Source organism: Amphiura filiformis, chromosome 15 (genome assembly GCF_039555335.1).
Source record: "Amphiura filiformis chromosome 15, Afil_fr2py, whole genome shotgun sequence".
Classification (NCBI taxonomy): Eukaryota; Metazoa; Echinodermata; class Ophiuroidea; order Amphilepidida; family Amphiuridae; genus Amphiura; species Amphiura filiformis.
The window spans coordinates 63,781,452-63,808,221 of NC_092642.1; the positions used below are offsets into that span (position 1 = coordinate 63,781,452).

Below are 26,770 nucleotides of genomic sequence, written 5' to 3' on the forward strand. Positions count from 1 at the left end.
GATATATTATTCCCGATATATATATTACACATGAACATTAGATATTACGGGAAGAGTGATGGTTCAACAAACAAAACAACACAGAATAGCTGATGAGCAACTGTAGCTGACGGGCAGTAGCTATGGCTTTAATAATATTCATCACTGATCACACGTCCACATGTTATTGATGCCTTTAATGTTGCTACTTTGGACAATTATACATATCAAATAGATTTGAATCTAACAACAAATGTTTCATGATCAATCTATTGACGAGGCCTCAAGAAATTCATCAAAACTTCCTCTCACACTTATGCACTTTCCATTCTGCAATTTTCAATGTCAGAAGAAGCCACACGTTCATGACTGCAAGGATGAAGTAAATTTAATTTGGTTCTTCGCAAATTCCAGGTGCAATGCTTTAAGGTAGGTACAGAATGATAAACAAATGGTTCAACGTAAAGAGTTCGCGCCAAAATATGACACAAAAATAGCAACCAAACGGATGTGAATATACATTCAACGACCGAGCAAATCTCAAAAAATATTTCATACACGTACCCTTAAGTAAAAATCTAAAAATGTGGGTTATTGGCACGGAGATAACTGGATGTAATTCAATCAAAGGCAGGAGTTCTCCGTCGGTATTAAGAGTACTACCTTCGCGTTATTCATAAGCACTAATATTCAGCCATGTCTCCTGGCGTATTCCTACCCTTAGTTTTTTATTACAAATATTTCTCATACAAGTCAACACAGTTGTATTCTATAATAAAACAAGCCCTCGGAACTAAAAACAACATTTAAAGTTCTTTGATCGTACCGACAGGTAAATCATTGCCATTGAACATATTTACTATAAAAATGCATTGGTGTAGAAATAATTTACGACTTTTAGCCACAATTCTTTATTAAAAGGTTTAAACAAAAAACAACAGTAAAACATTCTGTTCGTTGCAAACACAACCCATTTAAATATTCAAATTCCAATGAATAGCCATTGCGATCAAAACAATTTGGGATATTCCATTTGCAATTCATATTCCCCATGTATAGATTTTGAAGCTAAAGTCTTCCGCAGCGGGAGTATGGGTTTCCAATAGAATAGACAATAATGTAACTTCCATAAGGTGTGGAAGATATATAAGTAAAATCATAATACAGGGGGAGTATGGGTTTCAAAAATAATAATTAACCTTAGCCAATTACATTTGAATGTGGAAGACGTTTCTTAAATTTTCCACAAGTGTATTGCAGATTTCAAAATACAGAATTGCACATTGTGTCGCAACACTAACATCTTGTCATGTCTGGAATACATAGAAAGGAGTGGGAGACCTCAGACGTGACCTGAGTCTTGTAAGTTGAGAAGACGCTTTTTGAACAAGGGCCCCTTATCACTATCTCATGTAGCTTTACAATTTATCGTTGTCAAGTATTAAGGGATTTCCACTCTTCAACACACAACACGATTACGCCAGTATTAAGTAAGCAATGATAGCTCTGATATATTCCATGAATATTTATCAAAACTCTGTAATCAATTGTCAAATATGTATAAATTTAAAATGTATTTTTGAAAACAAGAACGACAAAACCGATCCAAATGACGCATCAGCATATGCTAAGTGCTCTACAGTATGACGTCATCGCGTTAAAAGGTCACCATAAAGAGAACGACATGTGTGCAGGTTCAAACGGCTAGATTTACGGCCATAGCACCTTGATCTACGATAAAAGTACTTGTAATTCCTGACCGACTGCTATGTGAATCACATGAGATATGTTTATAAAGGGTTGACTGGTGATATTGTAACATTGGGTAGGTCTAAATGTTTCGCTTTCTGACAAATAAGGCTACCTATAAAATACCTTTACAATGACCCATCATATTTTGGCTTCTCTGCATTGGTCTCCGTGATTGTTCTGTAATGTATAGTAGTGACATACAAAACATTATCCAGGTCAGAAAGACGACCTCAATAGGAAAATTGCAACATGTTTACATTGCTCATGTATTTGCCCATTCATATGTGAATTTGTCATGCTCATTTTTCTCAACATTTACGCCTAATACCTTATACACAATGTGAAAAAATAACAATATTAGCTAATAATATTCCCAACGACTAAGTGTATTGGTATAATCGAATTACCATTTCCTTGTTAGCCGTTCATTCCATATATCCACGGACTAGGAGGAATTTCCACGTAACATGACTGCCCGAGGAGGCAATAAATATGATGGTGATCAGACCTACTGATAACGTGTGTGATTTCCCGGATGGTGTTAAGATCGGAGAGATTGCATCTGGGCATTACGACAAGTTCGTTGACTGCTCTTTGTCTCCACTATGGGGAGGGGGGCCAGGTGATTTAAATAGGGGTTAATGAAAACCTGACTGCTTACTTAAAAACCAACAATTCTCACTAATAAGCCCAGTCCTTTTCAGATAAGAGTCAAGCGGAAGAAATTAAAGTGCACTTAAACTATACCTGAAATTCACTCGTAATAAATCCCCTTATGTATGTTGCTAGGTACGGTATCTTAAATATTTGTTATTGACTAACCCTTTAAAGTGGCCAATATATAATGGTGTTAATTTAACGCAGAAAATCAATAAGCAATTAAATATGAGCTATTTTTTATGTTGGTATTATGTACTCAAATGCACTGCTGTGTACGCAATACCATATGTTGCAATATTAAGCAAACAATACGACCATTCCATCACAATTTGACAGGTTTGGAATATAACGGTAGTTAAGATGCTAAATGCGCAAGCCATTTACGCATATGTATATATGTTCAGCGCTTCCATTAATTATCCTTACACACTATAATTAACGATCAAGGGTCATTGGATTAAGTAAACATTTTAAAAATCCAAAGGAATTGGAATAAACCTCGAAGGTAAATCATTCGCGCATCTATTAAAAATCTGATGGAAATAAGTCGAGCTCGTAGCAGTATTTTTGTTAATTTTCAAGGTCATTTTTCCGATGTATGACATCTAGGTATTAAATAATAATTATTAAGCGATCTAAAGGAGAATAAAGGCTACCAGCCAAACTCTACAGTTTCTGTCAAAGAAGAACGGCACTTGTTTACATTTTGAGAGCGCGCACAGTGTAAACACGGAAGTGAGGTACTGATTGGCTGATTCAATCATCTGACAATCATAACAACAGACGCGGTAATTTGATTGGCCGATTACGCGTCAAAACATTGGTCGGCGCAAACAAAGTTCCACGTATGTCGCACATTAACAGGGCGCTCGCGTCAATCTGCGAAAGGGACTGCCGTACTTCTCTGAAACCGAGTGTAGCTATGAATTACAAGCGATATTGACGTACTTTTGGCACTAATTGCTAACTCAGACAATCTAATTCTAAAAACATATATGCAAAATGCTTGTATTTTTGTAATAATCAAAGGAATGATAGGTGTGTTAGCACTCTGCAAGTCAGTGATAACATAAACATATTTGAACCCAATTCACGGAAGCGTCATTTTTTCAGCATTATACTGACTGTTTTTCATTTTTGCCTGTTCAATCAATCAATCTTAATTAACACTACAAGCAAATTTTATACTTGTGTAATTTATTGTAATTATGGAAAAAATGAATTATCTTATCTTGTATTATCAAATTACATACAAGCAGGCAAAACAATTATGCCCAGGTCATGTACCAGGGTCATCAGCAAGGGTGACCCAGATATAATGCAAGGCTAAACGCAAGATAACCAATAAAATAAATGCCTGAAAAAAATCTTGTTTTGTTGTTCAATCAATCATGATTAACACGACAAGCAAATTACATACAATGAGGCAAAACAACAAAGATTATATAGGCTACTAATGCCCAGGTCATGTACCAGGGTCATCATTAAGGGTGACCAAGATACGAAAGACATGTTTCTGATTTACCTGTGCGATATTGCAATGGGTTGTGATGCTATAGGCATAGTAATTTCAGTTGGTGCATCATGACAAAGCAAACCGTGGATGGATGCACTGTAACAATACTGTGTGAGGCCTTTGGTTCCCAAATGTTAAGCAGCATTGGTGTGATAAATAATGGCTTGTTAATGGTACAACTCATTGTTGCTAATGTCAAACTTGTCAAAGTAATTGTGATTGTATCACACAAGTAAATGAGAAACATGTGGTTGTGGACTTTTAAGTTAAAACAATGGTTTGGAAACATGGTTTGGAAACAAGCTTTTCATATATCATAATTTATATGCCTGAAAAAATACGTAATTTTTCATTACTCTTCTATTTCAAATATGTTACACTTAGGCGGTGTGACGCTTGGGTGACTCTATATGGAAAATATAATCCGTATCAATTTGCAATATCAACAGTCAAAGTCATTGTATGCTGTGAATTCTCGCATATTCACGAGGGCCGATTGTTCGATCGTGCTGTGTCTAACAATCACGCCAGCGTTGCGTTTATTCGCGTATCTATACGCGATAGAGCTTTGCGTGTTGCGCATTTACAAGAAAGACCGTAGAAATACTCGGTACGTGCGTAGCAGTATCGCCTGTCGCATTTCATGGAATAATCGTCCTTCATTATCGGGTGATGCTGAGACTTTGACTGTTTGGACACGGTCTGTTGTCGCTTTCGTCCATGTCTCTGGCACGAACACGCACATGCATTTTAACCCGCTGTTCATGTTCACAACACGACCATTTCCCGGATGCGGATCCGAGTGCCGTATAGACACTTTTTATAGACACTATTATGGATGCGAATCCCAGGAGATCAAATTGATGCTTAGTCATGTCATGCATGTGGATCTCGCTCTCGTGGAGTCACCACTGAAAGCGTTTTTAACCAACAAGTTCAAAGTGGTATGGAGTATCCAAACATATTCAAAACGTTGTCTGTAGTTCGAAAATTAAATTTGTTTCGTTGGTCAGATGCACATTTATGTTACATTATACTGTGATGTTGGTTTGGTATGTTTGTTTGAAGCGCAATACACTTATGCGTGCATATAAAATACAAGACTAACTTCGTTTTCGATGTAAGGGAAGCACATTCATCAATAGAACTTTATACACTTTAGCTTATTCCTTAATTAAATTAAGGCTCATGGTGATCACTATACGGTTGTGCATCCGCTACTCAAAATATTCACTTTCGTTACAAGACGGTTCGTATAAATTACCGACGTAATGTATCGATATAGTCATTTAATCCGGCTCTAGTCGGTTTACAAATTAGAATGGTCAGTCGGTGTGCCTGAAGGGCTAGTTCACCGACCATCCAGCCCAGTGTATGACGGTATGAACTCTACATATAATGCAACAGGATCAAGCAGTGTAAAGTGTGATCTAGAATAGTTCATCTTGTTTCCCGCCATAAACTTGGCGCGTTTTTCCTCATTAACTGGATTTTCACATGGTAACGTTAATTCGGGCATACATGACATCAAAAAGGATAAAATGTTAGTATATTCACTTATTATAAAACAACCAGGATGAGAGACGATATGGGTAGACATACTCATGAATAAAGATACTTTATTTTATATCAAATATCAACCTTAAAACTGTTGTTCGATCGCAGTAACCCAAAGCTATAGTTTGAAACAGTTACATAACATCGAAGCTGCTTTCCCAGCGCATAATTTATTCAACTATACATTGATTCGAAATGATTACTCACATGGTTTCTAGCTACAGAAACAAAGCAAATATTGAGCATTTTTGTTCATTATTTGAAGCGTAACTGTGTATTATTATATTCAAGTATATTATGCATTCCCCCATCATTTTCAATGTTTCACCACCGGCAGCCCTGTATGGGTACAGGTGTTTTTACTATGGTTCCTTTGCATAATGTATAAAACCCTCTTTTCTTGTGCATTATGTACGTGAAATGGTGTACTAATTATGCATCTTACAGACAGCAAACTCTATTGATCACACCTCAACCAAGTTATGAAGACGAATTTTTCTTATCATTAAAGATCCATCCATTAAAGGTAGGAGGACCAGTTATAACACATTGTGTTTTTACCTCACATTGAGGCCCATTAAGTTTTGCGTTAAGGTTAGCAACTATTTTAAACTGTTGCGATTTTTCGAATTGACAGTGAGCTTTGGCAAAAATTGCATTGATCATTTCATAGCGAGTATAGAAGAATTCAAATATCATAGATATACTTTTGTAGGTCATATGGTTCTTGAGTTATGTTGTAAAGAGGGCTGAAACAACAACACATAAATTGTAAAACGTACATAACTCATTAACAACAATAAATCAATTAACTTTTCAAAGAATATGATTTGTATCTTGAACTTTTGCAAAACATCAAAGTGTTATTTTTCAATAGAGGCCTTGCATGTGACGTATCATCCCGTAAATATGTCGGACTACTCAAATGCATTCAACAAAAGCATGATTGAATACAAAAATCTACCGTGACAGTTCGTCTCACACACATAACCCTGCACTACGATCAAATGGGTTGATGACAACATTTGATTGAATGGACTGCACCTCAGGCGTCATAACTACGGTGAAGGACACCGGTTCAAATCCTTTGTTTCCGTTGTGGCCGCTAATAATCCTGCAGGCGTCTTATATTCGTTTGGAGCCAATCGATAAAATGATAAAACTATACTATAATACCATGTTTTTGTTCGTACCGCTTACATGAAACGTATTGCAGGCATAAAACTGTCATTGGGGTTACGAGAAAAATATGAGCTCTCACTTGATACCGAAATCTGTATTTTGATGGGGTAAACAGAGGGATGAGGCTGTCAATGGTGCCACACCTTACCACCTTAAGGGGACACTTTGCAATCATCATTTTTACACTTATCTTATACACAAAGAAGGCCCGAACTTGTAAAAAAAATATCGTGATAGGAATGCGTCTTGTAGGTCAATTATATTAAACTATGCATTCGTTTATGATCGAGATTTAAAAAACGATATAGCCTGTTTAAAAATCAGAAAAGATTTTGAAAAAAACAATCAACATTCTTGAATTTATAGTACGGTCTATACTAGTAATTGTTATATCTTTAGTCGTGTAATATTATTACCAAGTACTAATAACTGTCGTTCTTATTCGAAGAAATAAATTAAAACTCGTTATAATGTATCTATAAAGTGCCCCTAGCTCAATACTACTACATGCATAGGCCTTGCACCCATTAACTTTTTCTCTTCTCTTCTCTCTTCAATTTTTCTCACTTTCTTTTCTTTTTCTCTCCTTTCCCTTTTTTTCTACTTGTCAGTCACTAAAGTACTGGGGAAATATGATATTGCGTCACACACCCTTCAGAACCCCCCCCCATCAAGTAAACTACATACCAAGATAATTAAATTGTTGATTTTCTAAAAGAATCAAGAATCATGCCCAACCATTATCAAATATGAAAGACGTGTCAAGGATATTTGGTGTTCTGTGCATGCAATGTTCATTAGAGATAATGGTTTTCTCTCCCGACTACTGTCATTATAGGGCAATTCCATTTGAAATCCATACACCACTTGTTATAGAAGACATGCCCTTAAGCTGTCGAACAGGAAGTGAAAATTTCAAATGGGATTACCTGATTGGGTGACTTTTGCATTTTAAATCTACACCCCTGTGCATGGAGATTAAGGTCATGTCTTCCACAGGGGCATGTGTATGGGTTTCAACTGAAATAGCTCAATCCATCCATGTCATTAATGCTTTCTATACAAGTTTCGTCTCAAATTAATTTGCGCTTCTTTAAAAAATACCGAGAGTGGATATTTTGAAAGCACCCACGCAAGCAGCATGTATATACGCTTCCAAACCCTGGATCACCATTAAAGTAACCACACAAGCAGCGTACGCTTTCCAAACCCAGGCTCGCCAGTAAAGCAACCACGCAAGCAGCGTACGCTTTCCAAACCCTAGATCACCATAAAGCAACCACGCAAGCAGCGTACGCTTTCCAAACCATGGATCACCATAAAGCAACCATGCAAGCAGCGTACGCTTTCCAAACCCTAGATCACCATAAAGCAACCACGCAAGCAGCGTACGCTTTCCAAACACAGGATCACCATAAAGCAACCATGCAAGCAGCGTACGCTTTCCAAACATAGGATCACCATAAAGCAACCATGCAAGCAGCGTACGCTTTCCAAACACAGGATCACCATTACAGCAACCATGCAAGCATCATACGCTTTCCAAACCCTGGATCACCATAGAGCAACCATGCAAGCAGCGCACGCTTTCCAAACCCTGGATCACCATAAAGCAACCACGCAAGCAGCGTACGCTTTCCAAACTCTGGATCACCATAAAAAAACTTTTGGCTCAAATTTTTTGTTACGGTGCACAAAAAAGTGGGCCAAAACCGTTATTTTTAGATTTTGGGCCAAAAAGTGCCATTTTGGCCCAAATTTGACCTCACAGATGAACTTATCAAGTCTTTGCCATTCTAAATATGTATACTTTTACCACGCAAGCATGTCCTAAAAATCATAAAAAGCATTTTGGCAATTTTGGTCAAAATTAAAAAATGATCCTAGCGTACGCTTTCCAAACCCTGGATCACCATAAAGCAACCACGCAAGCAGCGTACGCTTTCCAAACTCTGGATCACCATAAAACAACCACGCAAGCAGCGTACGCTTTCCAAACCCTGGATCACCATAGAGCAACCATGCAAGCAGCGCACGCTTTCCAAACCCTGGATCACCATAAAGCAACCACGCAAGCAGCGTACGCTTTCCAAACCCTGGATCACCATAAAGCAACCACGCAAGCAGCGTACGCTTTCCAAACTCTGGATCACCATAAAACAACCACGCAAGCAGCGTACGCTTTCCAAACCCTGGATCACCATAGAGCAACCATGCAAGCAGCGTACGCTTTCCAAACCCTGGATCACCATAAAGCAACCACGCAACCACGCAAGCAGCGTACGCTTTCCAAACTCTGGATCACCATAAAACAACCACTGACTTATGTCACTTGGCTATTCCAGTTAATATCCATACACACTGGGGGATGTGGTTGGGTTGGATTGGATGTGTGTATATTTGTTTGTTTCAATGTTGCAATATTGGCGCTGATTAAGCTGCTGCCTGCAAATTGCATTGTGTCTGTTTAGGTGTGTTTAATGTACAATTCTAGCAATTTGACCTGCGGGTCACCATTAGAGTTTGAAATAAAACCTTCCTTCCTTCCCTATGGAAGACATAATCTTCCGCACAGGGAGTGTGGATTTCAAATGGGGTCACCCGAATTTCAAATCTACACCCCGTGAGTGGGATTATTAATGTCATGTATTTCAGGAGGTGTATGTATTTTAACTGTAATAGTTCAATGTATCCATGACATTAATGCTTCCTTCTTAAAATACCGAAAGTACATGGTAGTGGTAGTTTGTTATCTATAGGTTTTGACGAAATAAATGTGTTCAATATTATTCAGAAACTAAAACAATCATTAATTTGGTCTGGTGATTCTGTTGAAAAAGCAATAATATATAAACGTGTGAGTTAAGTATACTGAACCTATTCCAAGCCTGCAAAACATTAGTATTCAAATCAATGTTCAAGTCATTAAGACAATAAGATGGCTCTCATATGTATATTAACTCGCTTGAAAAAACCCGACAACGACAATTGCAAGACATACATTAATGTTCCGATACGTCAAAATTGGTTCCAAGGTATGGCAAATTCATTCCGCTGTGTAATCAAATAATTGAATAATTTACATTGTTCTCTTAGTGTCACGTGAATGACAGACTCATACAACAACCCTTTCATTTAGCTCATGACATTTTGAAAGGTAAACGCTACTGTACTCTTTTCGATTTTTTTTTACAATCATGAACTTGCTAAAATAAGCACAAGAGAACGTGACATGTAATATTACATTGAGTTTTGCGATTTGTAGACGAATTTTTTCAAAAACAATCATTGATTGAAGAAACATGTCATGAGGTTTTGATATTAATACACACGTTGTAAAAATGCTGAGGTCATGGCTGTCATGATGATATATAATTTACATAAAATATAATGTTATCGAATAAATTCAATTGTTTAAATAATCTTCCGAATGATAAATGCTAAACCCAAAGCTTACTCCCTATTCCAGAAAAATACAGAACTAATTTTTTTTTGAATAAAAAAAATATTATCCTGTTTTGTCAAATGAAACATACCGTAGCTAAATCCTAATCCTTTAGTTAGTCCTAACCAGCAATAAAAGTCAAATTTTAATATTTAGCCAATTTTTGGAAATAAGGGCCAGAAACATGCGTTTTTAGGGTGTTTTTCGTATGCTGTGACAATCAAGCCCAAAGACTTGTACCAAGACTAATTTCAGTTTATGCATTCTAAATGTTAGAAAAGACATGTTTCATTCTTATAACCAACCATTTAATTATAGTAACAGAAAAAAAGTGAAAATTAGAGCAAAATTTCGGCATATTCTCAAGATTTTGAATGCTTAGACTTGCTCCAAGTCTGTGATTTTTGTGAATCGATTGTCAGAAAACATGCCGAAAATGCATGTTTTGGCCTTTTTTTCAAGAAATTAGTAAAATAATGAACTTTTTCTTTTATCTCCAGGACTAAATGAATGATTAGGATTGAGCTATATTTCATTTGGCAGAACTTGATATTTTTTAAATCCCAAAAATTAGTGCTGTATTTTTCTGGAATGGGGAGTAGAATACTGTGATAGAAATGAATATATAATGGGAAACGACACCAACCAAATAATCTTAATTTATTACCCGCCTTAATTTCAATTTATAAGGTTAAGCGTTTTGACTTGTTCTTGTATACGATATCAATATGAGCAATATATTGATAACATTCTCTTGCAATCTCTGACATCCATTTGCTTAAGTTTTCATAGTGTACCGTACCGAATTCTCAGAGAATTCATTTCACAAATTTTAAGTACAAATCTCTGTGTTCCCATATCCCAAAATACATCGTGGTTTTAACCTCTATCACGAATAATCACTACACAATCAAGTGCGTGATTGATATGTCGTGTGTAAGAGATTGATGTTTATCTTGTCAATTTGTCAAAATCAATGTGCCGAAAAATGACGGACATTGTCACTTTTCTTCCGATTATTGTCATATTGTGAAATACAAAATTGTTGAGGCGTCAGTTCAATATGATAAGAAAATATTTCTGCTGATGACTCCACATTGCGTAATAATTCGCCCAAAAGGGTACACATTAGTGACATTTCTTGTCCGTCAAGCTGGCTTTCATTATATGTGTGACGTATTTATAGGTTAAATACAAATGCATCATGGGTAATCTGAAACGATTGTATCTGATTAAAATCATCTGTATTTCAACTTTCAGCAATTCAATTATTACACAAAATCATGGAGACCATTTGATATGACAGAAAATAACAGTTACATATATTGAAGACCCACTGTAGAGCTAAGTAATTACAGTAACATGACTTGTAATGTCGTGATTATTATGACTGATATCTAATGAGAATATCTAAAATATGTTGATTGTCTTTAGATTACATCGATGTACCAGTGGGGTTTTGACTGGTGATTGTATAAGATAAGGTATCTCACGTTGAATGTTATTAAACATAGCATGACGAGAGAGGGAGAGTAAGAGGGAAAGAGAGACGGAATAGCAAATGGAGATAGAGAAAAAGAAATGACGAGAAAAGAAAAAGCAAGAAGGAATACACTCTTAAAAAGTCTACTGAAATTTGACATGATTTCTAGCCAAATGAGATCTCTCTAAATTTTTAGTTAAATTTACCAGAAATCATATGAAATTTGACCCGAAGAGTGGCAAGTTTTAAACGGATTTACTCAAATTTGACATAATTTCTGATCAACTTTAACTAAAACACTAGTTTGACTAGGCCTTTTTAGAGTGTAGTAAAGAAAGAGTCAAAATAACATACACCATGATAAATTTAAAATACGGAAATATTAGATGAAAGAAATTAACGCTCTGTGTGTTAGCCATAGGCTTTGAATTTTGAACAATATCTCATTTAGGGATGAAAGAAATCAATGCTCTTCAATATAAAAAGTCCAAGTTGTGAGATATTGTCTCAAAATATCAAGAGCTATCTTAAGAACCACTGAACCAATACTATGCTTGTTTGTACTCATTTTGATTAATATTTCACGTTATTTTAAATATGGTCATATCAAAATTCGCAATTCTGATTTTCTTTTTATTTGAAATTTTTTTAAACTTGTCATCTGCAGTCGACACCCGCTTGTAGAGAGAGTTTTAAGGAAATAAAATAAAACGAAAATTGTCAATTGTGAAAATAAACCCAAAGAAAGAATGTTGAATAGAGAAAGTATAGATACGTGCAAACCTGCCAAGATTACTCTTTCTCAGAATAAAAGTAATTTTCTTGAATTACTTCTAAAAAGTGCACGCCTGATTAGATGCATTTCTACTGTGTACACCTAAATATGGCGTAGAAGCCTTCCGATAGATTGACTTATTCGATCACGGTGAACAAATTACGTTACGTTACTCGCACCACACATTGAAAGAGTGATTTAGCCATTTGAGAGCTAATAAAATATTTTAATGAGCACAATTTGTGACCCGATACATGAGTTAATGTAATAATAACAGGCAATCTAATAATATATAAACAGTAACCTTAAGCTTATACAACAACAACAACAACAACAACAACAACAACAACAACAACAATGTAATGATTATAATAAATAAATAAACGACAGGAATAATTTTTAATATATAACAGCTGTGTTTTAATTGCACCTGGTATATCAATGAAGTTATGTTAAAGCGCCGGGGATATAGTGAATTCAATATCAAGGCACCATCATAATTTACTCCGCTAATTCCAACTCATAATTGCTACAAAACACATAATTTCGCTCGTTTAAAATCATATTATATTACTCAGATAAGAGCAATAAAATTGTCATAATTATTGACTTATGAATTGTTAATTTGAGCGAAAATAAGAAAATAAAATATTATATACGTTGCGATAATCAACAAGGAGAATAATTCGTCATGTGAGTGCGAAAAGTCGCTCACGGGAGCAACTTTATCACATGAGGAGCAATCTCAAAACCTAACGCCCTAATGATCAACACATTCGGCAGGTTTTTGGATCCATCTACAAATAAAATTTCAGAATTTAACACAAGGCAGCCATTCCACACACATGACAAATCATGTCAGTTTGTAAATGATTCTTGTTATTATTGTAAAATTCATTCATAATTTTGACGTTTATTGTCATAATGTATTCACACATGGGTGGATATGTGATGAATACAATGAAACAGTCATGTTGATCAAATGTTATTATTAGCTTCATTCTGAAAAAGATTCGTTTTTGATAAATATATTGTTATATTGTTAAATTCATTCATAAATATATTGTTATATTGTTAAATTCATTCATAATGTTGAAGTTTTATTGTCATAATGTATTGGATTATGTAAAGTGTGCTGAGGCTTGTGGTTCAATGTCTAGGCGTTGTGCCTGTGCGTAGCGCACTATAAATCACTGAGCTTCTTCTTATGGGTGTGGATATGTGATGAATACAGTGAAAGTCATGTCGATAATAATTATGTTAAAAATAACTTCAATATGACATGGTAAAAAAATATGACCAAACGCCTTGAGTTTATTACACATCGTTTACATATTGCGTTAATGCTTCAACATAAAAAGTCCACGTTTTGAAATATTTTTCTTAAAATATCACTATCTCAAGAACCACAAATACTGGGTTTGTTTTTACTCTTTTAATACATTTTTCATGCTGAATCCAAATACGGCCATGAAAATATACAATTCTGATTCTTTTTATTTAATTTTTTGTACTTGTCTTCTGCAACCGACATCCGTGTGGAGAGAGTTAGGTTTCTTTTATACGTGTACCACGCCCATACCACAGAGAATGGAAAATAACTTGAGTAATAGCTTAAAATACGTGTATCGAATTGTGCAAGACCACCAAGGGCATTCACTATATAAATTCTACAAGAGCTGAAAATAACTTCCCCAGTGAGATAAAAATCAATGCACGGTTTTATCCTGATTTGTATGAGCTTCTATCGTTCAGTTAAATTATTCAAAGCCGATTTGTTTTTTTCTACAAAAGCTTAAGAGTATAGGGAGCCGCGTGTAAAGAAGGATTATCAACGCTCAACCAAATTAGACGATCAAATTTATAATAAACAAATGTATTAATCAATCAATAAACAAATAAATAAATAAAATATAAAAACACAAAGAAATTGAATATTTAAATGAGTATCAATAAATTTCAAATGAAATGTATGTTTTTTAGTAATATTTTTGAATTTTGAATAATAAATAAGTAGAATAATTATATTTGGATATTTGTAGATATACCATGTAAGCAGCGTACGCTTTCCAAACACAGGATGGCCATTAAAGCAACCATGCAAGCAGCGTACGCTTTCCACACCTCGGATCACCATTAAAGCAACCACGCAAGCAGCGTACGCATTCCAAACACAGGATCACCATAAAGCTGCCATGTAAGCAGCGTACGTTTCAAACACAGGATCGCCATTAAAGCAACCACGCAAGAAGCGTACGCTTTCCGAACCCATGATAAACACTAAAGCAATCACGCGAGCAGCGTATGCTTGTATATTATTATTATTGATTAATTATCATCATTATTATTATCATTATCATTATTATTATAATAATTAATTACAAAATGGTCAACGCTGACATTGTACCCTTACCTGAATTTCAAATGCATGATAAAAAACAATAAGCACTAGCAGGCCCAGTGTGGAAGCGCTGATGAGCGATTTGAGCACGATGGAGTAGGAATCTTCCTGTAAATGAAAAAGGAAAAGAAAATAATCTTAGCAATGCAAATACTTACATCGACACATTCATAGCAAATAGTTTTTTAAACATCTTTTGTGAAAAAAACTGTTATAGCTGCTCTGTCTGACCAATTTCTGCATTATTTAATTGTACACACATGACACCTGGTATATATTTCAGATGGGGCTTCCTTGCACTAACCGGTCGAAGTCTTTGGTTCTTAAATTTGGTTAATCTTTCGATTAATATGATTTTACGATTACTGTAGCTGATATAGATATTCTCGACCAATTTCGTTTTCGGTAATAATTTTAAACTAGTTTATGTTATTATGCAATTGAATACATGAATACAAAATCGACCAATTTCGTTTTCGGTAATAATTTTAAACTAGTTTATGTTATTATGCAATTGTTTCAACAGTTTGAACAGTTTATTTGATAAAATCATTAGACAGTTGGGGCATTTTAACATCAATGTTTTTATTTTTTTCACATGAAATGTTTTTTTTTTCTTCAATTGGATTGACTCTTTATTTTGTCTAATATATCCCATTTTTTAGCTTTAATTGTATGATTGACTTTTGTATAATAGCAGGTGTTTTATTATTACTTCATGTGACGCCTCAAGTTTAGCAGCTCTGGGAATAAAACATGTTTCATAATTCATTCTTTCATAAGTAATGATAACATGAAAATAGGACCCACACGACGAAAGACGTATATAAAAATGCTAAAATCATTTCTCCAACAACGTTTCATATTACGCACTTCCTAATAATTCGATCGTTAAAAGTCCATAAATATGAGGAAATATTATGATGTGGATATTGCGTGGTCTTTTGATTTTGTGACAGGCTAAGCGATGCTGTGAAAGACGATAAATTTGAGCAAAACAACAAGTATGTCTTCTAGCTGTATACGTGTCATGTGCACGCATGCGTAAATGAAAATAATGGAGGCACAAAGGTAGAAGAAAATGGAAGGTGTCATTGATTTCTAAATGTGAAAAGGTAATAAGCAAAGTTAACCAAAATTATGTCACAGTGCTTAGGGTTTTATACATCTTATTTCAAATATAATATTATGATAATAATAATAATCAAATAAGTTTTACGTTGTGTCTTTATGATAGTAAAATAACGCCTTTGTGTACAAGAACAATGTCAGTATAGATATCAAGTATATTATGATCCCTAAAAGACGTTTCCAATACTAAAACACACCTATGACAACTAAACTTAATTGGAAACGTTTCCATGACAACTAAATTGGAAACCGTTGCTCTAATCCTGTCTGTAAAAAATCGTTTGGCAAAATTGAGAATATAAATAAATAGTGGTCATATTTCCCGCGCACTGAGTAATTTGAACTAAGCAAAGTAGATGGTTGATCAAGATATTTATAGCAAAATATTTGAGAGAAAACGAGCAGCGAGGGTGGAGAGTGTTATTCGATGCCATCAACAGGTATAAACACAGCGTAATTTAAGCGGATAAGAACAACAAACAACATGACTTCAGCGCGGGCTAATTTGGTTTTGTTGCATTAACGATGCCTGGGTAGGATTGCAAATTAACCAGCAGACGAAGCATGGGACTTCTAATACCTCATGGCAATAATATGTGTAGGTGTGCAGTGTTTTTTTCAGTGTTCTGATTGAATTTGGTTACGCTCACCACGAAACTAACTAAGTACAAAAACCGAAGTCATTATCAACATCCAAATGAAAATAACTCAGGAAATTTATGATTGAAATACAATACTATTGATTTGAACATGTTTGTGAAAGCATATCAATAATAAAACTGGATTCTATATGTTTTATTAAGAATTGTTATGAAACCTACTGGCAAATTTATTCCATTGAATTATTTTGTGTTTAGAGTGTTTACTCTAAGCAGTTATGCCAAGCCTGATAATAAAATTTAGGATGTATTTCATAGATTTTTTTCTTTTGAATAAATGGTATCCTTTGTTGAAATAAATGTATACAATACCAAATTTCGCATCTAAATTGATTATTACTGCTGAATGTATACCAGCGTTTCTATTATGTAAATACCTCGTATCAAGAAAAAATAACAAAACATTAACAAAAGTGCGGGAAAGATATCATTGAGGTACCTGGATCTAGCTTCATATAGATGAACTAATGACGTCATAAAGTCATGTAACATTTACATCTCTCACCAATGATTATGTAAAACCCCAGATATGACGTATAGCACGCGACGTGTCTCTACTCTTTATTTAACACGTCCTTGGTTTCGCAGACAATTTCCGTCAATACAAATACACCTTTTTCCTTTCCAAAATCCACGAAGCGCGCCAAAATTGTGTACCGAACATTTGACATGATAGCAACGAGCAAATATCGCCTGACTCAGGTGACGAGTAAATTTAATGCTTACGGAAATTGTTAGTACCTTCCCAGCTCCTGCAACAGCATGCAGAGCTCTTTCCATTAACTATAAATATATATACATATATATAGATATATCCACAGCAAGCAACTACTAGTAACTATAAGGAATATGCCTAACATAGAAAGGTGCCATTATTTGAAATGCCATTGATAAAATATACATGAAATATAGTATACAGGTATTGATTCAATTAGCACATTAAAAGCGTCAAAACGCGGAAAATAATAATGAAATCTATTTTTCTAGACATATTCCAAGGATTTTTCTCACATTGGAACTCATCTGTTTATCACACGAGGTCAGCTGTACTAGCTATAGCAGCTATACCTAAAACGTATATCTTATGCATAATGCGCAGTTCTATTTATTCTGTATATCTATTACTGCTCATTAATACCGTCAAAAATAACAAGAGTATAAATTTCCACAGCCAAGATTTTCATAAAAAACACAGCTTAAATACCAAGTGGTCAGATTGCTTATACTCAACGCATATATTAATCTATGTCATTCTGAATTCTGACTCTTGCTTATAACATTTGGAATTTAATTTCCTTACTTTCCTTAGGCATTTCGTACCGCTTAGACAGCGTCCTTTTCACGTTTAACTTCTCCAGCTACTCAATTTAGAATAATCGCATCGCAACAGGTTTTCCAAATTAAACCAATTCCACTCAGGGCGACTAGATTTAATTGACCTTTTTTAGTGATACAAAATAAATTAGATGCAACCTATCTTACAGTACGATAGACCATGTCTTTTTATTTTAAATAATGGATAATTAATGCTGAAAACTAATTAAACAGTAGTTGACCTTTGCTGCTTGTATTTTGTTTTAATTATTTATTTATTTGAGATCAGTTCTTGTCACATTTAGTCAAGGCAACGAGATGACTGCTATGAAAAATTAAACATTGAGCTATTCCAATTAAAATCCATACTACCCCTCTGGAAGATTTAGCTCAAGTTTGCCACAGAGGGAGTATCAATTTTAAATAGGATAGACGATTGGGTAACTTCCTTTTGTAATACTCAAATTGTGGAAGATATAGGGAAAATACAGGGGGAGTATGGGTTTCAAATTGATTACCTCTGACCAATTACATTTGAAAAACATACTCCCCCTGTGGAAAATATTTTCAAAATCTTCCACAGTACAGGGGTAGTATGAATTTTAAATGGAATAACCCGTTCCACTCAATAAAACTGTGCTTCGTAATTTCAGGTTTGCAGGTAGATGAATGCCTTATACTGCACGGGGTTTATAAAATTTCAACATAATCTCAACATACGTTTTAAATTTTAAAAAACCACTGCAACAATACATTTAGTAATGTTGTCAAAATGTTATTGTAAAATGTTTGGGACAAATATTTTTTGCTAAATATTTTGTCAACAGTTAAATAATACGTTTTGCATCAAATTTTCAAAGTGTGTTTTTTTAATAGTAAATCATATTTTACGTTTTAAAAAACGTTTTATATTCCTTATATACCCCAACATTTAAACGTTTTCTATGTGTTTGCCGGTATCTTACTCTATAAATATGCATGGCAGACTCAAAGTTTATTTTATATGAATGAAACCAGTTGAAAGCGAGCCTTTGTAAAGCTGAAATTTACCGATTCAAGCACATGCAAATTATCAAGCACGTTAAATATATTCATTTATGGGTAACTAAGTGTTTTTTTACGAGCGAGCCCATTATGCTCAAGAAAATTCATTATTTACAGAAACCCTTTTTATGCAAATGGTTGACATTTCAGATATCCACACGATATAGCGATCTTAATTCAAAAGATAGCCTGCTCAATATTAAGATATGTGATCCATGCCAAATCTGTTCCGGATCAGGTTCGGTTAACGCTTCACAGCGTTGTAACTACCATAATAATATTACGCCAGTAATAATGATGCACAATTCACACATAACGTGTTATTACGCATCTAATCCGGATTTTATTAGGTTCGAATCAATCTAGATGAGTACCAACGTATAGATATTCCAAATTGTCAAATTTATTTTGGTTTTGTGATTTATCAGCATGCTTTAATATAATTTTTCGATGCAAGCAGCAACGGGCAGAAACACACCATGGTTATCACTTAGAATTAAAAACAAAAACAAATGCAATATACGATAGCTACACTGGACTACATGCTGAAAAATTGCAGTTTGTTTTACTGTTTCATGGATTATGTAAGCAGTAATATACAAAAAATATTATATTAATGTGTGCGGATGGGTGTGTGGCGGGGTGTGTTGGCCTGGGGTGTTGGGGTGTGTACATGTGATTCTGTAAAGCAACCATACAAGCAGCGTACGATTTCCAAACCCAGGATCACCATAAAGCAACCATGCAAGCAGTGTACGCTTTCCAAACTCAAGATCATCGCAAAGCAACCATGCAAGCAGCGTACGCTTTCCAAACCCTGGATCACCATAAAGCAACCATGCAAGCAGCGTACGCTTTCCAAACTCAGGATCACCACAAAGCAACCACGCAAGCAGCGTACGACTTCCAAACCCAGGATCACCATAAAGCAACCATGCAAGCAGCGTACGCTTTCCAAACCCTGGATCACCATAAAGCAACCATGCAAGCAGCGTACGCTTTCCAAACCCAGGATCACCACAAAGCAACCACGCAAGCAGCGTACGCTTTCCAAACCCTGGATCACCATTAAAGCAACCACGCAAGCAGCGTACGCTTTCCAAACCCTGGATAAGCAGCGTACGCTTTCCAAACTCAGGATCACCACAAAGCAACCACGCAAGCAGCGTACGCTTTCCAAACCCTGGATCACCATAAAGCAACCATGCAAGCAGCGTACGCTTTCCAAACCCTGGATCACCATAGAGCAACCATGCAAGCAGCGTACGCTTTCCAAACTCAGGATCACCACAAAGCAACCACGCAAGCAGCGTACGCTTTCCAAACCCTGGATCACCATAAAGCAACCATGCAAGCAGCGTACGCTTTCCAAACTCAGGATCACCACAAAGCAACCATGCAAGCATCGTACGCTTTCCAAACCCTGGATCACCACAAAGCAACCATGCAAGCAGAGTACGCTTTCCAAACCCTGGATCACCATAAAGCAACCATGCAAGCACCGTACGCTTTCCAAACCCTGGATCACCATAAAGCAACCATGCAAGCAGTGTAAGCTTTCCAAACCCTGGATCACCACAAAGCAACCACGCAAGCAGCGCACGCTTTCCAAACCCTGGATCGCTATTACAGCAACCACGCAAGCAGCGTACGATTTTCGAACCCTGGATCGCTATTAAATCAACCACGCAAGCAGCGTACGCTTTCCAAATACCTATGATTTAACTCATTCATGAGTAGTAAGCCTTAATTAGTAGCATAGCTTAATTATACTTGGATAGTTTTGAGCAATTAGCTTCCTACTACAGAATGTGAACTACATGTAGTTTTTGCTGTTTGATATTATATTATATTTTGTTGCTTATCCCTAAAGAAGAGCAGTTTATCTTCTGGAAATGTCTGTCGGGTTTTTTTTTCTGTCTGTTTGGTTGAAACTTCTGTGAGCTCTGGAATTGGTAATATTTGGCTATACCCTACTGTGCCTAGTGTTCCTTGTTAGATAAAGTTTGTCTGCCTATGTGCACATACATGTAGTGAATCTTAATCACTTGTTCAAGTGTACTTTTGTACATATATTCCTATTGGTTACTATACTGTTTTTGCATATATGTTAACACTTCTGAAAGCCGTGAAATTCGTATTTTTTTTTTTCGAACATTACCTTCTTCTGTGCCCCCTCTTCGTACCGTCTTTTGTTTTACTCGTTTCCCTACATCAAGTTGATATATACCATGCGTGTTCTTTTCATTAACTCGCGGTGCATTTACATATAGATCTTGGTATAAGGAGATACGTGTACACGTCGTCTTGTCACTCAAACATTACTTGCTAAAACGAGAAATGCTACATAGCGCTTCAATACCTTAAAAATTGCAATAAAGCAATTTCATTGTTAATGTTGTTGATATAAAAATACAAAATGTTGATACCATTCAAAAGGTCAATTTATATAATACATACATGCCTGTGAGTGTTTGCCACCTTCGGATCTTCATTTACACGATTTGAGCATCGCGTCTCTTGAGACAGACATGTATACGTATCGGTATTCTCCTATGAACATGATTTAGCATGGTCTCAAGGTTACTTCAATGTCACCTCCGGATTCTGATATCTTTATTTTTTGATTACAAATTTACACGTTTCAAAACAATGTAATAACATTACATTCAATCTGACTGGAAGCCACCAAACAGATGTGCCCATAAAACCTTAGGCTTAAGTCATTTTATTTTCCATTTTAAGATTTATGCGTGATCTCATCTTGTAGACAATTAAATTTTTAGTTATAACACAATATAATTCAATTGTCAATTTTGTTTCAACAATATTACAAATGTAAAAAATGACACATTGACAGCATTCTCTCGGGTTTTATTTTTCTGATAACCTTGTATTTCGTTACCTATGGGAAAGTTAAAAACAATACACATTTATTTGTATTGAAGTTATGTCGTAAACATCCAATTGTGATCATATTTCCAAACGTGTCTGACCACAGATACTCCATGTTCTATGGTCTGACAAAGCAAGTATGACATGAGTTCGAAAATGCACGTGCAAATACTCAAACATAAAAATAAAATATTTAAACAAAAACTAAGTAGTAATGCAATAAATTTTCATACGAAATAAATTCAAGGTAATTACAGCTCAAATATACAATATTCAGTTAGCAATGATATTAATGTTAGTATGATCACAGATCCGTATCAAACATTCTCATTTGATTTGACAAATTTTGACAAGTGTAATTGATGCTTAAAGCTTGCCATAACGATAAAGACACAACACGTAGATGGCACTAAATCATTTAAAACGTTATCCTTACATAGTAAATTATGTGGGTTATACATGTATCTCTAGCTTTGTTCTAAGGTACGGATGATGAGCGGCTATGTCGTGTAAGGCTTCTTAACGTCATACTACAACTCAAACAAAATGGCGCCGTGTCGTTCATGGCGTCACTCACAGCCAAGTTATAGTTTAACATAACATAAGGCGTTGATGCATATTTGCCCCATGGAGTTAGGTTTGTTGGACTACTTGATGTTAAAAAGAAATACTGTATATATATGACTTCAAAACAAACTGAGCAGGTTCAAGGAATGGATTTAAAATACTCACATCTTGATGGCTAACACATTAGTAAATCGCCTTTGGGGAATGACTACACCCAGAATTAAAAGACACATAGAGGTTAATTTTCATATAAAAGACAACTCTGATTTAATCATTAAATTTACTGAATTCCCGATGAATGGCCATTTTATGGAAATAATAATAATATTACCTCGATTACATTTTCAAAAAAAAATACGGCAAATAAAATCAAAATCCCGAATCAAAATATAAACTATACTCACTTTGCAAAAAAATTCCTTGAGTACTTAATTTTATTTTATACAAATATTTTATACTACTGGATGAATAATGCTCTGTAACGAGAAATAAATAATCATCTATAATTTGAACTCGCTCGTATACTTAAATCAACGGTTTGGACAGTAATTGCTCAGGTGATAAGCAGAAAATTTGACATGTGCTCATTGTGGCGCATACATCGTAAAAGATTTGCCTTAAAACATTGGCTTTTTAAAGTTCAAGGTAGTTGAACTGCATATCGTAATTTGTAACAAGAAAATAGTTTCACAAAGTGCTATTCCAGTTGAAATTCCACCCCCTATGGAAGACATGACCTTATTTTAATCTCCCAAACAGGGGGTGTAGATTTCAAATCGAATCACCCATTAAAAAAAAATTCAGGCAACCCAATTTGAAATTAACACTCCCTGTGTGGGAGATTTAAGGTTACCTTCCCCGGTGTCTTCTTGGTGATGATATAACCTCATTTTTTGTTTTGTGGTGTGTACTTCAAAATTGAATTTTATATCCCAATGTCGTATCAGTATCATGCGTAGCTTGAAACATAGATCTATATGCTTGAAATTATATCATGATAAATAGGCAGTCAATCATCATGTTTCGTAATGCTTCATTTAAAGGTCACACGGAGTACTGTACCAAAGCCATGTATTAGTCTGTCTTCATAATTAGGAGCAAAAAAAAGGTTATATAAAAAAATGATAAATTATAATATTTATTTCGAAAAAAAAAATCGATAACACATGATAACATTGATTCATGATAAATAAGAAATAATTGAATTAATCTATATTTGGAAATGGTAACTGACGATATATACAGTAAATAACTCGGACGATGGAGGAAAATCGTCTATAGTGTCATTGCGGGTTTCACCCGTGACACAAATTGAAATTACATTCCTGACAAAACATTCGTCATCGGGGAGTTTCCGTAGTTTTTAATCAAAACAATCAAGTACGTCACTTGTGATAATTTGTTGTGCGATAGCTATGTCCACCTTCATCACCAATGCGATGGAATTAAACAAGTACTGCATTTTAAAAAGCACATGATAATCCGGCTAATTTAGAGCTCGCCAACGGATGATTAAGTATGTTTGATTGTTTGGTATATAGCACACGGTTGTTTTTTACTTTAAAAGCGACTGAACGTTCCAAAGTAAATGTAAGCTTCACTTTCTAAATATTTGGATTGATAAATAGTCACTCAAATTAAATCAGAATCTTTGAATTTACGACCGAATTTTCGAATTACTGACCTATTTTGAATTGGTGACTACATTGCTTAATTTGGTATACTCTTTCTTCTTTTTTCATTTTCTTTTCCTCACTTTCCCTTCCCTTTCTTTCATTTCCCCCTCTTTCTTTCTTCTTCATCCCTTCTTTTTTCATCTTCTTCGTCGTCTTCTTCTTTGTCTTCGTTTTCCTTTCTTGTCCCCTCTTTGTCTTTATTTTGCCATCCTGTTTGTATATCTTTAATTGCAGTCTCGGCCATCGTAATCAGTGGTTACATCACGGAGCATGCTTATATATGACTGACATGTTACCACTGGTCTTCCAACCCAGACCGTCCCCCAGACTGGGTTTCTAAATCCCTACCATGCTTACAGTAATCCCCATGATTAGTTTGCAATCTCAGTACAGATTGCCTTCAACTTACACTTTCAAGTTGTACATTTGTCAATGTTCGATGGCCTGGATATAAAACCAGGTAGCTGAGATGAACTCTGTATTGGGGTTAAGGAACTGTGTCCTTGAGATTGTCATGTTTGAGATCCTAGTGTGTGTTAAAGTCATTCTTTGAGTGTAGATGCATATTGGGGTTAAGGAACTGTGTCCTTGAGATTGTCATGTTTGAGATCCTAGTGTGTGTTAAAGTCATTCTTTGAGTGTAGATGCATATTGGGGTTAAGGAACTGTGTCCTTGAGATTGTCATGTTTGAGATCCTAGTGTGTGTAAAGGTTATTCTTTGGGTATAAAAGCAAATTGGGGTTAAGGAACTGTGTCCTTGAGATTGTCATGTTTGAGATTCTAGTTGACATTTGGGGGAACATAACACACACATTTACAAAATGTATATGGATTATAAAGATTTGGAAATACATTATAACAATAAAAACGATATTTTCGGCTATCAGCATGATCAGTTAACCAACTAAACACTTGATACAAAATGCGTAAAATTATCTAACATACAGGAAATAATGGTAAAATCGTAAAGCCAATCTGCTGAGGACTTCCTTACTGGCAATATAATGCACAAGCAAACTACACAGCAATGAGATAAAGTACCCCGTTCGCCCCATTGTGATTTGTACTTGTAGTAGAGGATGTACAACGTCGAGGGAACGCGCTAACATCCGTGGCCCCGTAGAAGGAAACCGCGCCAAGATTCCAACTCAATTCGCAAAGGATATTAAAGACAGTATTGTTGCATACCTATATACAGATGTGAGCACGGGGAGGAGAGGAGGACAATGGCGACATCATTTTCTACAGGCATCCCTTTACACTTGGTTTTAAGAATACATGAATCAATCAAATTATTGACAAGTTGATGATTGAGGACTATGTGGTATGTCAATCAACATGTTCAAACATTCAATGTCATCAAAATCTCATCTTTATATATCCTGAGTATCCTTACAAGTGCCTAGTACAAGAAAAAATAACAACATTCAGAAAGATAAAAATAGAGTACGTGTTTCACGTACAACCATAATCTGGAAAACATACATTGCTGTCTAAGTTGTATTGTTACGTAAACGGAATAAAAAACCGTAACACCAAACCGCGCAAAAAATTAAAAGAAAAAAGGAACACACAAAAAAAAAAAAAAAAAAAAAAAAAAAACGTACACCCCTGCCATATACACCCCCCCCCACACACACACACAACGATTTACGGAAAGCCATAAACATAAACCTAACTGAAATTTAACAAAATTATGAAAAAAAGAAGAAAAAAAAAAAAAAGAAACACGCGGTTTTATTATCAGAGTCCGGGTTGCCTTGACATACAAATTAGAATTAAACTGAAATTTCCAGAGTCATAAAAAGGAAAGCGTACGATCTTGTCCAGTATGAACTGATATACAAATTAAATTTGAAATTATATTTTGTGAGAACCACGACCAGGAAAGTGCACGTTAGTTTTAAATTAGCACTGATGCACACAATTAAAAAACGTTTTCCGAAGAACTACATAATTATGACCAGTAATGCGCACAAATTAAAATTAAATTGTCCGGAGAACCTAGACCTGGAAAGCGCACGTTAGTGTGAGAGTTGCACTGATGATACACAAATTAAAATTAAATTTTTCCGGAGAACCTGGACTAAAAAAGCGCACGTTAGTGCCCGAGTTGCAACTGATGATACACAAATTAAAATTAAATTGTCCGGAGAACCTAGACTTGTAATGCGCACGTTAGTGTGAGAGTTGCACTGATACACAAATTAAAATTAAATTGTCCGGAGAACCTGGACCTGGAAAGCGCACGTTAGTGTCCGAGTTGCACTGATGATACACAAATTAAAATTAAATTCTCCGGAGAACCTATAGACCTGGAATGCGCACGTTAGTGTGAGAGTTGCACTGATACACAAATTAAAATTAAATTGTCCGGAGAACCTGGACCTGGAAAGCGCACGTTAGTGTCCGAGTTGCACTGATGATACACAAATTAAAATGAACAATAATTTATCCGACGAACCCAGACCAGGAAAGTGCACGTTAGTATTCAGGCTTTAATGATATACACAAACTAATATTTTTTTTATTGTTAAATCAATCATTTTAAAACCAAAATTAGTTACACGAAATGACCTAATCTATACCATTGCATTTGTAATTCAAGAAGGGAAGCTGCAATAGCTGCCAGGTGTCATATTTTTAAATGTTTGTTCGTTTACACGGTCGCTCCGTGTTGAAATACACTTGGGTCCTGATTGGACCAGGTCGTAAGCAAACTGTTCAAACCAG

At 35.3% G+C, this 26,770-nt stretch overlaps 1 protein-coding gene across 1 annotated transcript in view; it reads right to left on the reverse strand.

Annotated features, from left to right (window-relative positions):
- Nucleotides 1-26,770, reverse strand: part of LOC140171944 (small conductance calcium-activated potassium channel protein 2-like) — a 455,506-nt gene that overhangs the window by 137,307 nt on the left and 291,429 nt on the right. The window contains 1 exon segment of the mRNA XM_072195288.1: nucleotides 14,763-14,858. Coding sequence (XP_072051389.1) covers nucleotides 14,763-14,858 — 96 coding nt within the window.